The sequence below is a fragment of the Canis lupus genome, chromosome 4 (genome assembly GCF_048164855.1).
Source record: "Canis lupus baileyi chromosome 4, mCanLup2.hap1, whole genome shotgun sequence".
In the NCBI taxonomy this organism is placed as follows: Eukaryota; Metazoa; Chordata; class Mammalia; order Carnivora; family Canidae; genus Canis; species Canis lupus.
Genome location: NC_132841.1, coordinates 7,408,434 through 7,425,882, shown reverse-complemented (window position 1 = coordinate 7,425,882; position 17,449 = coordinate 7,408,434). Strand labels below are relative to the sequence as shown.

The window sequence follows — 17,449 nt, the reverse complement described above, 5'->3', positions numbered from 1 at the left end:
GAAGGCAGACACTCAACCGCCGAGCCACACAGGTGTCCCAAACAGAAGTCTTTCTAGAAGCAAATTCATGAATCTTCCATCTTTATGACTCAGTGCCTGGATGAAAACTTAATCTCTGGGGATCCCTGGGTGGCGCAGCGGTTTAGTGCCTGCCTTTGGCCCAGGGCGCGATCCTGGAGACCCGGGATCGAATCCCACGTCGGGCTCCCGGTGCATGGAGCCTGCTTCTCCCTCTGCCTGTGTCTCTGCCTCTCTCTCTCTCTCTGTGTGTGTGTGACTATCATGAATAAATAAATAAAATCTTTAAAAAAAAAAGAAAAGAGGGATCCCTGGGTGGCGCAGCGGTTTGGCACCTGCCTTTGGCCCAGGGCGCGATCCTGGAGACCCAGGATCGAACCCCACGTCGGGCTCCCGGTGCATGGAGCCTGCTTCTCCCTCTGCCTATGTCTCTGCCTCTCTCTCTCTCTCTCTCTCTGTGACTATCATAAATAAATTTAAAAAAAAAATTAAAAAAAATAAAATTAAAATTAAAAAAAAAAAAAAGAAAACTTAATCTCTCTCTCATGAGTCCAAGAAAATGAAATAAAGACCAGAGTGGAAGGATCAGAAGAGTAATAACTAAAAAACAAAAGACAAAGGGCATAGAAATTTTGAATAGCAGAAACTCTTCAGAGGCAAACCTCTGGATGCTCTTATGCTTCTTTCAGACTACTTCTATTTCTGTGTGATCAAAAGCACTCAGATCCCCCCAAAAGTTTTTTAATTTAAAGTAGTACACATATAACTCTCCTTTTCAAGTTAACATATTAATGTAGCTATATGCAGACTCTGAAATATTTATAACCAGACTTCACATTTTCATTAAATTTGAATGGGACACAGAACTGAGTATATCCAATATTGGGAGAACATACATTTTTCTCCACATTTTGAAGATCTAATTGACTAACTTCAATACCCCATACTCTAGCTCCACTAGTCCAAACAAGGGACCACTATTTCTTCTGACTAATGGGGGGAAATAAGAGCTCTAAAAAAGATAATTATTTTTTACATAATTTATTTGTTACTTGACTTCTTTGGGGACCAGGTACATATCACTGTGGCTTGCAATGGCTTTCCTGAGAATTGATCTCAAAGAGTAAGAGAAGTTTTAACAAGATAAAGGTCAAGAAAGGCTAGTAATATCAACAAAAGAGTAAGAATTCTGAAGAGGCAACAAAAGGTAAGTGCAAGGCTTCAATTCCCCTTTAGAGCATAGTACTCAATGGGTTTAGAGACTCAGCAGTGTCCAAAAATAAGTGTAGTTTATAACCAGAACAATATCCGCCTTGATATATACTACAATGATTCATAAGCAAATAAAAACCAAAAATAAGTGAATCCAGATAAATCAGTACACTATTACCCAACCTACTCTACTTTTTCAATTAAAAACTAGTTGAAGTATAAAAATCCTCCAATAAAAATCCTGTAAACTAGTATGCTCCAGGTTGGCTCAGTCGGTTAAGCATCAGACAATTGGCTTAGGCTCAGGTCATGGTTTTAGGGTCATGGGATGGAGCCCAGCACTCCTCGAGGATTTGGTTTGTCCTTCTTCTTCTCCCTCTGCTCCTCCCCCCTGCTTCTGCACACATGTGCTCTCTCTGAAATAAATAAATAAACTCTAAACTACTATTCTCCAGAATCAGTCTTCCATTCAGTAGACTACCATGTCTACTTTTTGAATAACAGATGCTCAAAATGAATGTAAATACTTTGTCTTTCCATCAGATTTCACTGGGGATCAAACAATATGCATTTTGTATGCATTTTCATTAGATTGTTTATGACACTGGAAAAGCCAGATTAGTACTGAAGTGTGGTGATATAGCTTTCTCAGAAGAAAGCTCTGTGATGTTACTTGGAAGAATTTATAGACAAAAGAACCATAAATCTTTGCTGAACAAAGGAAAAAAGCTATTAAGCTTTAATTGTAAGACCTACAGAGGAAAGAAACAAAAGTCCAGTCTGTAATGAAGCTTTTAGACACAAGATGTACTTCAACTTCCCAAGCAGATAGCCTATGCCAACTTTGATTTTCTGGGCAAACTAGTGACTACACATTTCTAGATAGAGTAGCTCATTTTAGGCTCTGAGCCCCTGAGTCAGACCTAGGTACTGGGTAGTGAATTTATCCTCTAAAAGTTTTTTTAAAATAGCAATTCCAAATGCTGTTCTAGGGAAAACAGAACTATGTTAGAGAGTGTTACCAAAGGTACCTGCTTTATGGACAGTTATGTGCAACTGGAAAATGCTGCTTATATTTCTTTGGCAGTGAATAAGAAATGCACTGGTTCCCACAATGACAGTGACAGCAAAGAGGGAGATTTGTTTCCTGTCCTGGTTTCCTCCAGGAATCCCCAAAGAGACATGGAAGTTACATTGCAAACAATTCCCTATTCATGCTTGGGAGTCAAGGATATAAAACTGTTACATGGTAACTGGACTTAACAATAGCAAAGAGGAATGGCTTGCTTGCCAATAATAAGAATCAGTGGTTTAATGGCCTAGTTGGAGGCAATCCCAGCCACTGAAGTTGCCTTACAGAGAAAAAGCTGCCTCTCCAATATCTTGCATGGCTGAATGGCTTAGCACCAGCCCTAACCAGGAATCCTTCCAAGTTCAAAATCAAAATTTATATTTATTGTAGTGGGAGAACTCAACATTTAATGGCATGAGAAGCTAGGTATACAATATTAAACAACCTGCTCTAAATTTACAACAGAGGCCAAAACATTGGAATACAACAGGTTGACAGAGAGAATGCAGACTACTTAACCACTTAAAATCTCATAAAGTAACTCAAAAAAGCACAAGAGGGAAGGCTTCTACCTAGGTCAAGTCAGGATGCTTTGCTCTACAAGGCCATTAGGGACCTTGAGTCCCTGGTCTACTGCTTCTGGTTACAGGTAATAACAACAATGTCCTTCCTTATGGTAGGCACCGTCCTAAGTACTATAGATATCGATGATTAGGAAACTAATACCTAAAATGGCTAAACAAGCTGCTCAATGTCAACCAAAAAGTTTATATGAGTGCAGGAACCTAAATCTGGATCAGCCTACGGCTGACACTCATATGCTACGGGATACTATGGATCCTGAGGTATCATCACAGCCTCCTTCCATGTGGACTGAGAAAGCCTTCCTCAGGATTGAGTGGTATACAAAGAGGGAAAATCTAATCTCAGTTGCAATCTCTGATTTCTACGTAGAGTGGGTTTAAACAGAGTCATTCCACAGGTTTGGGGGTCTTGGGGGTTTTTAGTTTCAGTTTTGGGCGTCTGGGGGTCCATTTTCCCACTTACAAAAAGAAGATAACATTCTGTATTCAAATGACCAGGCAAACTGCTAGTGCTTCTGGCTCTTTCATTCCAAGCATCGCAAGGTGAGGGAGTTATTTGCTGATGTTATCTTTATAATCCCAGGTTCATTGGATTGTTTCTGTCTACAAATAGGTCAAATTGCTCATGCTGCAAGTAGAACAAAGTGTGAACTTCCCAACCAGGCTTCATGGCCCCTGTGGCCCGATTCCGCCCATCCTATCCAGCTTCTCAACTGCTCTCCCTAAAGGCCCAGCTGGTCTGTGCACTGTCCAGAACTCCAGCTGTGCTATCTGTGTCATTTCCTAGGATTCAGTTTGATTCAATTCAATATGTACCAAACATCTACCTACAGAGAGCTAAGTGAGGGCTCTACAGGCACATTTTTCTCCAGACAAGAACAGTCTAGGAGAGATGGGAGTCCTAAACAAATAAATGTGATAAGCCCTTCTCTGATGGTAACATGGAAAAGTCATTTTATTTTCACAGTAGGGATTGATAAGATAAAGAAGTAGAAGGAGACAGATTGTAATTTGTGCTTTGAGAGATGATTACTCCAAAAGGTAGAGCTGAATGGAAAAGGGCATTCAAAGCAAAGAAGAGCAGGTGCTTAGAAGGGAAGAGCTGAAGGTTGACTAATGTAGGAAGGATGGAGGGAGTAAAGCAGCAGTCTGGAGGAGCGAGCTCACCGCAGACCTGCCCAGGCAGTGGGGACCATGTGCACTGGGGACCACATAAGGGCATCTCCATATGGCATGTGTTTGCAGGAAGGGCTGCTCCACAGGAGGATACAGGGTACAGGTGAAGGCCTGGGCTTCAGAGTAGGAGTGGACAACCAGTAGTCCACAGGCCACAGCCAACCACACACATCATCAGTGGCCTGTGGTGTTTAAAAAAAATTAAAACTTATAACATTAAACAAAACAGAATTTTACAAATAAATGTAGATTTTTGGCTCCTTGCAGAAAATACTGGAAAATCTGGTGGCCAGGCTTACTGATCTGGAGAAGCAGCAGCCCTCTGCAGACAGGATAAATGCCCTCCAGTGGACTGGAGTAGCCACCACTCCTACCATCTGACACTGACCAGCTTCTCCTGTCTATACTACCTTCCTGGAAGCCAAGGAGCTCTGAGGTCATAGGCCCCTCCCCCGGGGAGGGGGGTAGTAGCAGGGAGGGAGATTCAAGTGTCCAGAGGCCACTTATGAGCTACTGACATTCAGCATGTTTCTTAGACTTACTTCCTTTTCTGTGAAATGGAGTGAATATCACCCATCTCCCCTCTGTCGTGCAGGTGAAATTAGATAATTCATGACTTAGCACTTCACACATAATACATATTTAACAAATGGAGGCTGCCACTACCAGAGTTATTATAGGGAAATACTTCCTTTGGGGCCAGGAACTGCCATAATATAGCTTCCCATAGAAAGACCAGAGGTGTGTGTTGGGACACAGGTGTAAGGCATGAGGGACCTTACCTGACCCTTCTAAGTGGCAAAACCCTCACTTGCAGGCTTGCACTTTATCAGCTGCCTTCTGCTCTGTTATCACTCTTTCCATTACAGATATAGATGAAGCTTTCCCCATGCACACCCCTCACATAGTGGTACACTAATGCAGGGATTAAAATGTTTCAGTTGAACCAGCCTGCTTGTTTTTATCCTATTTACAATAGTTTTTCCTTCATACAACCAGTTCAAAGATACCCAAATCATCATTACATCATGAACTTCCACAAAAGCCAAGGCTTATTATGAATCCAAATAAATCAGCCTCCCATGATGAGTGGCATAGCTTTCATTGTCCCCAAATCCGGGGAGGACTTTGAGACTGTTGGAATATTCATCATAAGTGCGTCAGACAACAGTTTAGATCCAGAAGAACACCTCTGACTCTGTACAGCACTGAGCCATTTTTCCTGAGCATGAGTTAAACAGATGGCAGTCCCTTAACTGCTTTCCCAGAACTACCAAGGGAACCGCTTCAATGCTATAATTTTGCTAAGTGAAGTGACTTGAGTTTTGTTCTCATGCATTAAACAGGAAGCACTATACATCTCCTATGCCCAAATGAGCCATTGAATTGCCACAACACCCCATAACAAAGTTCCCTCTAAATGACTAACTTATTTCAAAGCATAGACAGTATAGAGAACATGGTCTCAATAGTCTGTACGTGTGATAGCAAACATGTATATTAGTTCATTTTATCTGTGAAGCACAACAAGGAGAAGATAGGCATGGCTATGTGGCATGCTTTCCTAGAGCTCTTAAAACAAATGCCCTGGCAAATTACCTTTGGGAGAGACAAGTGGTCAAAGACAGAACTTGGCATGTGAGATGGCGGGCCAAGAGCTCTCCATTGGCATGTTCACACAAAGAAATGTTAATGATGACCAGGGACATTAGATAAAGCTTTTCTTGAAGGGGAAAGCTGCTTTTACAAAACCGGATCATTATTCTCTTTAAAGAAGTCAGTAATTAATCTAATTGAACCATTTTACCAGAAAGAGAGTCCTCAGTGGTCATCTGTTGATTTTTGCTGCCCCACATCCATCCATCCAAAGTTCCCTCTGAAGAGCCACTCCCAAACTGTCTCTGGGGGAACTTATAATTCCAGCAGAGCTGGAATTATAAGTGCCTTGGTGATTGGGCTCAGGGAACATGGCACAGTCAGAACCAATCAGACTCAATAAGACTTATATTGGGGTTTTTATGGGAGAAGCATGCTGTCCTCGCTGGACTTGAATGAGAAGGGTCTACTATAGGCATCTCCCCACCCCAGAGTGGGGTGTTTGAGAGTGGTGTCAAAACACAGGAATGGGAGGGTGAGGGAGAAGGAGAAACCACATCCCTGAAATCATCTACAGGGTTTCTCAGTTAGATGAAACAGAATTCCCACAGTGGTGCCCCCTCTTCGACACGGATTCTCTCCTGTGCAGCAGGAAGTAGGTCTAACTGTGGCACGTAGATGAAAAGGCAGAGCTCAGGAAGGACTGACCCAAGACTCCCTACATGGCTTCGCAGGGGCGCTCAGCACAAACTTGGTTAGCAGCCCCAGCAGTACCGTGCAGCCACAGTCTCACCTGGCAGAAAGCTCTCGCCCTCCTTGTAAATGCCCTACAGCAAACTGAAGCCCAGGCAGCTCTAGAAATGGAGGGCAGGTCACAAAAGACCTCTAATCTGGGGAAGAAATGCAGGGGAAATGAAAGAAACAAGACTTTGGGAAAATTTAATAAAGAGAGAGCACTTGAGGGGAGAACAGGAGTGAAAGGGTCCCTCTACAAGTGGCATGGCCTAGGAAGGTGGGGCCCACTGGAAACAATACAGACATTTGCTCTGATTCTGATTTGCACACTGTACATTTTTAATTTTTTAAGCCTCTGGATATGTGACCTTATGCTACCAGGCATTCCCGGCAAACACAATGAAAGTATTTACCGAAGGGGAAAGTAAAGCACATTTATCCAGGAAAATCAAAATAAGGAAATCTCATAATTTCATTTTGGGAGAAGATACGGGGCTTATAATTGTTCTATATTTAGTTTAAGAACACTACAGCTTGCAATAGAGGACTGCAGAATACTGTGACAGCTCTCAAAGCTGTGTTCACACAGAATTAAACATTTGGTCTAAGAAAGCTGCCATTCTAGATCCCTAAATCCATCAAGTCACTGTAGGTAAATGTCCCAGCGGCTGGGGCTGAGATGCGGACAGCAAACCTCCCTCTCCTCTTGGGAGACTGGATGTTTCTTGGCTACAGAAGAAGAATTTTGTTTTCTGTCTATTTTTATTAGAAGAGTGGAAGACGTGGAAGCGATGGAGAGCATGCCCATTTCCCCATCAGAGTGGCTCTGGACACAGCAGACTGCTTCAGGGTCAGGGCCCAGTTGGTGTGGCCTGGGAGAGCCACCACCTACAGCGCCCATCAGATCTTCCAGGATGGCCAACATCAGCTCCTTCTGCAGCAGTGACAACAGTGACAGAACACCTACGGCTAGCACACAACAAAATTCCACCTAGAGACCAGACTTCAAGGACAAAGACTAACTTTCTTCTAGGCCCTCCTTGAATTTCCTGGGCATATCCTTTAAGGAAACTTTGATCTTGGGAAGGAGCACTAAACCACAGGATCTGGAATTAAGGCTCCTATAACTCCCTTTGAACTCTCCAGAGACGAAGCCTAAGGCATTCCAATCACACCACAAAAGACTCCCATAAGACTTCAAGTATACATACAATTCTAACAAAATGTACATGAAAAATGTACTTAGAGCAAGCAACTGAAGTGTGTCCACATGGATTATCCTCAAAGCATCTTGAAGTCCAGGGGCACCTGGGTGGCTCAGCATCTGACTCTTTGGGGATCAGGTCATGATCTCAGGGTCACGAGACTGAGTGCCACCCAGCCCCCCACTCATCCAGGAGTCCGCTTGAGATTCTTTTCCTCTGCCCTTCCCCCTGCTCACACATGTGTGTACACGCACACATGTGCTCTCCTTCTCTCTAAAATAAATAAATCATAAAAAAAGAGAATCTTGAAGTCCAGAAAAAATAATGAATTCAGGGCAGCCCCGGTGGCGCAGCGGTTTAGCGCCGCCTGCAGCCCAGGGCGTGATCCTGGGGACCCTGGCTCGAGTCCCACGTCAGGCTCCCTGCATGGAGCCTGCTTCTCCCTCTGCCTGTGTCTCTGCCTCTCTCTCTCTCTCTCTCTGCATCTCTATGAATAAATAAAAAAATAAAAATAAAAATAAAAATAAAAAAAATAATGAATTCAGTCCATCATTAGTAAGATTTACAGCTTGCCCAATGATGCCATCAATCCGGGTATGTTCCAAATATACAAGCTAATTTAATATCAGCTTAACAGAATTTAGAAAGTTATTCAATACATTCTGAAGGAAGGAAAATAGAACAAATGTTTACATTACCTATCTACAAAAACGCCTGCCTTCACTAGCATGGATGAGAACTATATTTCTGGTCCTTTCCTCAAAACGAATTTAAGAACATGTTCTGGAGCTGCATCACTATTTTATCTGAAGGGAGCACTATTGTTTGCATAGGATTCCTATTTGTATTTACATGTTTATATTCATTTTTGGATGCAGCTATTATAAAACAGTTCGGTTTATTTTTTATTCTTCTTCTACATTAGATTTTCTTTTCCTCTCAAGAAAAACCCACATGCTTTGACACCTACAAATGGATTAACACATTCATTCTACACCAGGATCCTCACTTCATTTACAGTCAGAGTAATTTACATGTCCCCCAGCAATGCGACAGCTCCCAAACCTGAAACCAGACCTCCACTTACCGAGCATGAGAGAAACTGTCATAATTTGATGGCTGATGCTGTAAAGGGCCTTCTTTCTGATTTCCGGACTTTAAATAACAAGATCTAATTTCCCCTAGAAAATCATGAGATGTCAGCAGAAAATATTAGAAAATTATTGATCCATGATCATTTCAGCTTATTTTTTTTTAAGTTAGAGAGAACTCATTTTGGGCTGTTTTAATAATAATCATTGGTAATCTAGATCCCTTCTTTATATTTTTTCAAAGAATGTGTAACTTAACTAAGAATATCTTCTTGATCTACCTCTCTAAAAATATGCTTAGACGACTTTGCCTCAGTTACCTATTACTTAATTGCTTTTCATCAACTAATTTGCACCATCTCTTAATTCATTTTTATATACATTTGACCCTTGGACAACTTGGAGGTCAGAGGCAATGACCACCCACATAGTTGAAAACCCATATATAACTTTTGACTCTCCCAAAACTTAACTACTAACATGCTACTGCACGCTAGTTGACCAGAAGCCTTACCGTCACATAAAGTCAATCAGCAGATAGTTTGAATGTTACATGTTTTATATATTGAATTTTACATGTTTTATATATTGTATTCTTATAATAAAGTAATCCAGAGAAAAGAAAACATTATTAAGAAAGTCATAAGGAAAAGAAAATACATTTACAGTACTGCACTGTATTTACTGTACCCCATGTATAAGTGGACCTGCCACAGTTGAAACCCCTGTTGTTCAAGGGTCAGCTGTATTCTCTTCAATTCATTGTTTTGCATGTTTTCAGCATGTGTCAGTATAATCTGAGTATGCCGTAACTGAGTGTTTTTTGTATCATGTGCAAAGAAAAAGGCTTATCAAGCATGTGGTTTTGATCGGGGAAGCACACGAGACTATCCCCACCTTGGAATTCGCAGATGAGCAGTGGCACCGCACGCTGACTGGCGTGTCAGCCTGGTAATGAGGAAAAGCAAGAGATGGAATTAATTTGCAGAGTTAAATTAGCCTGCTAAAGAGGTTCAGGGTATTGAGGTGTGAAAATCAGTTCACTTTGTAAATGTAAATGGTCTCTCCCCAGAAGAGGTTTTAGGAGTACCTTCTTCAGGTGACACAGGGGCATAATTAACTACGTCGGTTACAAGCAGCTGGAATGTGAGCTGAAGGACTGAACCTCAATTTAAGGCTCCTCCCACCAAGAGACACATTATAAGACAACCACAGCACCCCCCACCCCACCAGGCTCTGATATAAATGTTAGTGTTGTTCTTCATAATGCAAAAAACTGTTTTGTATGTCTGCAGATGCAAAAGCATATCAAACCGTAAACTACTGATCTATACAAAGGGTGGCCATATAATTCAGTATCCAAACTAGAATCCTTTTGAAAGTAAAACAACGAACATTAATTGATCTATAAGGGATTTAAGCCAAAGACTTATCTTCAAAAGACAAGGACCTATATCCCTTATCTATAGAACTTTGAACTTGCCAATTAATTCCTTCTTTCTTCCCTTTCTTTCTTTTTTCTGTCTCCCTTCCTCCCTTCTCTTTCTTTCTTTTTCTACTTTAAATCCTTTTTATAACAAGGCACCAAAAATATATATCAAGGTCAGATTTTCAACAAGAAAATATTTACTGGGTCCCAAGAAATATTTACTAGGTCCTAGGCATTGCTTTCCTAAAGTTCAGTTGTAAGGGGAACAATATCATTAATCAAATTATAAGTCAATGAATAATCAGAAGCTATAGTAATATCAAAGAAGAAAATGGACAGGGTGTTCAGAGAGCAAAAAGCTTAAGAATCTGATTAAGTCTGGGAAGTCTATGAAAGATTTTCCTGGAGAGCTATCTTTAGAATTAAAGTAGGCACAGAGACATGCTACATGCAAAGGCTCTACATGCAGAAGGGAGCACCCTCTGCTCTAAGAACATTATTTGTGAGCAATCATAAGCCTAAGTCTTCCTGTTTCAAAGTCTAGTACTGAGGCTAAGAGACCACAAGGGTATGAGAAAGCCTCCAACTTTATCCCTTCTTCCTCATTAGTGAATAGCTCTAAAGACTTACCGTGTTCATCAATGAAGACATGCATAGCATCCACAGACATCTCATCTTGCACAGATGTTTCAGGCCCACTGATGACTTGCAAGACAGAACTATCTTGCTGGGAAGTTACCCTGTAGATAATTTGTCTTTGTCTATTGCCCTGGAAACTTAACATATATAGAAGTTTCAAAAACTATTAGGAACTCCTCCTTATCCCTAACAAATCATTAAAAGAAGCAGCTACTAAAATGAAGCTGCTTCACACTTTGCAGCAATACGAAGCTAAGTTAAGTAAGTTATGCTCACAGGGTCGTAATCTTGGCAGGCTCAGTGAGCACGGGGCTGGTACTAGTGTGATCTTGACTTTGCATGTCCGGTTTTCCATGCTTGGAATTGTGTCCATTAGGCTTTTCACTTTCTTGGATTTCCTCCTTTTTCTCATGGGAGCAGTTATCTGAAAAACATTGCTTTGTGTGTTAGCATAATGTTAGAAAAGAAAGTAATGTGAAAGCACTTGGAAATAAATTACCAAAACTGAAACAAGGATAGACAGAAAAATCAACATAGCTCCAATGAATTTAGAATGTGTTTAAGTAAATTTTAATTTTGCTAAGTATGAAAGTACCTAAATATATTAAAAAAAAAACCTAAGTGCATATATATTGGAGACTAGTTATTTAGACATCTATGGAAACTATCTACTGTATGTGCAGATGCTGGGATTCCCTTAAAATAACTCCAGTGACCACTTAGCTGGTTGAAAATCACCCATTTAGATTACTTGGGGCTAAAAGGTTCTCAATGCATAAATGGACTGCATCAGATGAAAAATAAATTTCATAAATAAATCTGCCTAGTTTAGAGCAAGGTGCCATCCACCACTTTAAAATCTTATCAATCATTTCTTCTCACTCATCTCCATGTCTGGATTTTCAAGGTAAAGGTAGAGTCAGTCCCTTCATAAAATAGACACTCATTAGGCATAGTTGACTTGGCACTGTATACTTGGCCCTGTGGAAGACACAGTAGGACACTACACTTACTACTTGTCCTGAGAACATTTTAAGGTGAATAAGAATGCCAAAATTAGTAGGTACAGATTGGTCATTGGAGTTTTTACAATCCTCCTTAAATCACTGGTCAAAATAAGAGGCTTAGCTTACACTATTATGCACAATGGAATCCACCCCTAAGGGGCAGCCCTTTGTTGTCTGAGGATATACCCCAATAGCCACTTTTAGGGTTACAATGATCACTCTATTCCCAAGACCAAAGATACCAAGAGTTATCTTCTGAATAAATTGTCTCAAGAACAGAAGTGAGTGGTTTGAACCTACAGGCCCTTTCAAGACATGCTGTTCGGGAAGCCCACCAAGATCTGTCTGGGCCCTCAAAAAGTAAAATTATGTTAGTTTCCCCGGGGTATAAATCACATCATTATGTATACAACAAAGTTTTCATCCTCAGACTTCAAGAGAAACATTGCTGGCTTCTATGTGAGTCCTAAAGATAAATATTCCCAGCACATCTGTGAAACTACCATTAGAATTTCTTTGATACAAAAATGTTTGCCTTTCATTTGACAGCTTGTCAAGATAGAAGTTTTCACAGTTTTCAAAAAACACATTTGTGAGAAAGTGCTATCATAACAAGTAGCTTTGGCCAGTGATCATATTGCCCACAAAATTACAGAAAGGCAAAGGCAGATCACTCTACCTCTTCACGTTACAAGTATCTGGACTCATTTGTTCAGGTGTCTGTCTCATATTTTAGTCTCTCCTTCTCTTAAATGGGTACATTACATATATCAACATATGGACTATTTGTTTTCCTTTTCCCCTTTAAAATAACACATTATAGGAATTTTCTGTTCTATAAAAGTGGTACACATCAATTGTATATGATTTAAAACTAGAGAAAAGAAAAAAATTTAAATCACTCTTAACCTCACCATGCTGATACAGGAACCAGTTTGATATATACCACACCAGTCTTTTTTTCTATGAATGTATACTTTTTTTGTTTTATAAAAAATTAAGTCATAAAATAGATGTCTTTTATGACTTTATATTTATGTTAAAGTATTATAAATATTAAATGAGATTAGATATTCTTCTATATCATCTAAAAATGATAGTTATGTAATAGTACATTGATACAGCATAATTTACCGAACTAGACCCCTATTGTTGTACATTTAGGTTGCTCCAATTTTTCCAAACTTTGGATAATTCTTCAAAAATCATCTCTGCATACATTCATGATTATTTTCATAGAAATTCTGGAAGACACTGAATATGAAATAGGTAGTGGCCAGATGATACATATAAAAATAGAATGCTGACCGACAATTTACAACAACTAGCCCAGGAAGCCAACATACTATGTATAAATCAGACTTGCAGGAAGTCAGATCATTAGTTCTAGTGAACAGTCTGGGAAGTCAAACAATAACCTCTGTAATAATTGGCCCCAAATGGCCAGGACCTGATTAATTACTAAGAGCTTCCCTAATTTTTGTCCCTTCCAACCAGAGAAAGTCAAATATGTTCCCATAATCAATCACACAGGATGCTCTAATTAGCCTGCCTTTGCTTCCCAGCCTCTGGTCAAAGCAAACCTGAAGCCTTCTTTCTGTCCACTATGAAGCTTTCCCACTCCTCTGCTTGCCTTTGAGTCTCTGCCAAAACATAGGAAATAGAGGCTGACTCCCTTGTTATAGCAAGCTCTGAATAATAGCCTTGTTTCTTGTCATTTGATTGGTCTTTGTTTATTCCCACAAAGTAAAATAAAAGTGTAATAAAACAAAACAAAATGAAAATACAGTTTTAAAGACTTCTGATAAGCGTATGGTTTTCCAGAGCCCAGAACCTTAGTATATACCCAAAGCCTGAACATAATCATAAAGCCCCTTGCAGAGAGAACCTGGGTTAGTAATATAAGAATTCCATAAAGAGAACTGGGAAATCATGGATCTTACAATCACATAACAGTCAAACATTATTTCACTTTGAAGCAGGAGAAAGATGAGGACATATTGCCTGGACTGCCGATATCATTCAACACTGGCATGTTGTTTTAGAAAAACACTCTGAAATTGGGTTTTTAGATTACAACACATAAAAAATTATTATGAGGAGCAGAAGCAAGAAGATATTATCGATCTCACAGACTTAAGGTACCCCTGAAACAGATCAAATTTGCCACCTTTAGTTCTTGCCTTCCAAGAACTAAAAGAGTTACATTCTTCTCTTTCATCCTTCAATTAAAAACCTCTGTCCTTTCCTGGAAGAGGCACAGAATCCCCTCCAGCTCCTCCCTCCCTGATGTACCTGCAGTTCCTTACAACCAAGCCTGTTTCTTTCCATAGTAAACCTTAGAGCATCCATATTTCTTTGCATACTCCTAGATTTCCAATTTTATACACCATTCAGGTAGAATGTGATTGGCCGAAAAATTTAAGAAGAGCAGAAACTTAAGTGACAAATCAATAAACCTTACATGTGGCCTGAGGGGAAATTCAGAATAAAAGGCTGAAATTGATGAAGGGTCAAGACTTATTACATATTTTCCCAATTGAATCTTCATAGTAAATCTGTAACATACTGTTATTCTTGCTTTATTGAAGACACTGAGACTCAGGTAGGTTTAGTAAGTTGTTGAACCTCACCCAGCTGGTACTGCAAAACCAAAATTTGGCCATGGGCTTGGAGGTCCTAAAGCAAGTGTTCTGTCCATCATACCCACTGCTTCCTGGGAAGACACACATGTATGGATCAGAGCTGTCCAGTATAGTAGCCAGTAGCCACATGTGGCTATTTAAATTCAATAACATTAAAAATTCAGTTGCTCAGCTGCACAATCCCCATTTCAAGTGTTTGACAGGTACATGTGGCTAGTGGCTGCTGTCCTGGACAAGTAGATATGGGATATTCTCATCACTGCAGAAGCTGCTGTTGGACAGTGCTAATCTAGATTCACAAGTATTTACATAAAACAGATGAACATCCAGGTCCAATATCAGAAAGATTTTTATCTCAAAGTAACCAGTACTTTCTTGTACCGCCTGGGCTTATTAAAATGTTTACCTGGATCTTTCTTATTATTACTGTATATGCAAAATCTTAGATATATAGACATAGTAAAGTGAAGATTATTCACTTTACATAAGTTAAATACCCAAACTTAATGTGTTTTTAAGCAAAGGTGAACCAATTAGCAAGCACAGCAATCCTTTTGGCAGAGTACCGGAAAAGCAAAAGAAATGAGCAAATTGCTGGTAGTTGCCAACATGGAGCCAGAGGGGCCGCTGGCTGTCCCAGGGAGCAGGGAACAGCCGGCAGCAAAGGGACAATTTTAGCACTAAGCACTACGAGCTCCAACAAAGAAAATGAGCTGCCATGTGCAATACAACTGCCAGCAAGCAATCCTACCATATAGCCACTATTTTGTCAGATAAATAGGCAGAAACGTACTAAGAAATCACAGGAACATGGACATTTAAAGCTAAATGAAGAAGAGTAAAAGTAAAAACTCTAGTCCAGTAACATCCTTTTACCAGTCAGGATATTAAGCCCAGAGATATTAAGCAACCTGAAAAGAAATGAATCTTACATTCATAAAGGAAATATACTTTGTAGGAGCACTGGCTCTGGATCAAGATTACCTGGGATTAAAGCTCAGTTCTGGTACTTCTCCTAGACTAACTTGGGAAGCTCTCTGAGCTTCATCTGCAAAAGAGAAATAATAGTACCCATAGCATAAGGTTCTATGAAGTGTAAACAAATGAAGATGAAAGTAACTATATAATTTATTGTTCCAACTGGGAACACCTCTAAGGGTGAAAGGCACTGCTGTTACTAATTATGGTGACAAAATAGTGTAGATGAGGACCTTCTGGGGGCAAACCATAATGTACTTTCCCAGAATGCATCTATTCCATAGAGGGAGAGAAATCTACTGTGAGTTCTTGTCATGGTGATAAAATACAATTGCTTATTTCCTTGGAAATAAATATTATTACCTTCTAGGGAAGCCAAACATTCATTACTATGCCTTAAATTTCCTGCCAGAGTAAGCCAATGTTAATATAAGCTCAACACACAGCTTAGTATTGGCACATCTGGCAATTATCAATAACGCCACCAAGCAGTAATGACCCAATATTCTGCTATTTGCAAAACCAAATCACAGAAGCTCATGAAGATACGGACTGCCTTCTTTGTGTCATCATGATAGAACTGATGTGGAAGCGTACCTCCAAGGAGCCCACTGTCTTTGTTCTGCTCTGCTGAGCCATTCCTTTGGTTGGATGCTGCCAGCTTGGAAGTATTGATTGATTCTAATAGGGAGACAAATTCTAGGAAGTTGGATTCATTTGGTATTTGTCCTTCCTTAGCCTCTAGGTCAGATTTGGAAGTTGGCATTGTTTTTTCTTTATCATTAATCACTTCTGTGGAACTTTTGCTCAAGAAGACATCTGTCCCACTGTCCACACTGAGAACCCGGGTATGTCTCTTTTCATGGCTAGTTTTACAAGATGATGGATCAAGGTTAGCCTGGCTATCCCTTACCCCCTCAGACTCAGGGACCACTTGAGGAGTGAATGGGGAAGTTGTTTCACAGCAATCTCCTGGGGAAGGACTGCCATCCTTTGTGGCATGGCCCCCCTCCCCAGATTCATAGCCGGAACACTGATTGGATGATGCTTCCACCATCAATCTCTCTGGGGTCCTGTCACTTCCATTGCCTTCAGGACACATAGCACCCCCTCCCCCATCCTCAGAGAGCTCAAGGGTGATGACAGGAATTCTCATCTGCTCTGTGTTGGGAGGACTGGCCACCTCCAGGGCAGCTGGCTCAGCATCGGACTTTAAACCGGCCCTCTCGGTGCCAATGACCTTCAGGTGGAGGGAGCTTTCCAAGTCTGTCATGGAGTTGGGGGTACTGCTCATGGTGATGACGATTTTAATGGGTTCATGCAGACTCAGTGGGTCTCCAGGCTGAGAAGTATCGATAAGAGTGACAGCTACCTCACTGTCCGAGTAGTCCACTTCCTGGTTCATGGTTGGGTCCACCTGCCGGGAGGCATCCAGTGGCTCGTGCACAGGTCTGGCAATAACAGTGTTGCACTGAGGGCAGCTGCTGCTCAGGCTGTCTGGAGGTGATTGGCTCTGCAACCGTTCCCGTAAGGAGCCCTGGGCATAGATCACAGGTTCTGGACTTAGAACTGAATTCTCACTCCCCCAAGGCTGGAAAGAAACATCTGTTTCTAATAAGTCATACTGAGACAAAGACAAGTGTGGCAACTTTTTCAAGGCTTCTTTCTCAACTAAGCCACCCTCAGATCTGTGGCGGAAAGGGGGCTGCCCCTTGCCTCCTCTCTCCTTCCCTTTACCACTGATTCGAGTTTCTGCCACAACTGGTTTCATGGGTACTGCTGGCGTGGTCGTGGTTTCTGGCACGTCCTCTTCACAAGCCGGTAAGCTTTCCCTTTTAATACCAGGTGAGGTAGATGACACTGGTGCTACAGCTTGGTCTTCGGAGAGAATGACACCTGAAATAAACAGCAGGAACTTTATTAATTCCTGAAACAGACGAATAATGTCCCAGGGCAAGACCTCATAATAACAAAGCTAAAAGTAGCTCTAGCAACACATGTGATTGGATGCTTATTTTTAAAATATCACCCCCACTGTGAAATTGCTCTTAAAATCTCTGCA

General features: G+C 40.8%; 1 protein-coding gene across 2 annotated transcripts in view; it reads right to left on the bottom strand.

Moving 5' to 3' along the window:
* The window catches only part of PCNX2 (pecanex 2), a 288,039-nt gene that overhangs the window by 228,577 nt on the left and 42,013 nt on the right, over window positions 1-17,449 (bottom strand). For both annotated transcript variants that reach the window (XM_072823047.1, XM_072823048.1), the window contains exons 5-8: window positions 15,985-17,283; window positions 11,034-11,181; window positions 10,749-10,894; window positions 8,686-8,779 (exon numbers count right to left, since the gene is read on the bottom strand). In XM_072823047.1, coding sequence (XP_072679148.1) covers window positions 8,686-8,779; window positions 10,749-10,894; window positions 11,034-11,181; window positions 15,985-17,283 — 1,687 coding nt within the window. The remainder of the gene's footprint in view (window positions 1-8,685; window positions 8,780-10,748; window positions 10,895-11,033; window positions 11,182-15,984; window positions 17,284-17,449) is intronic.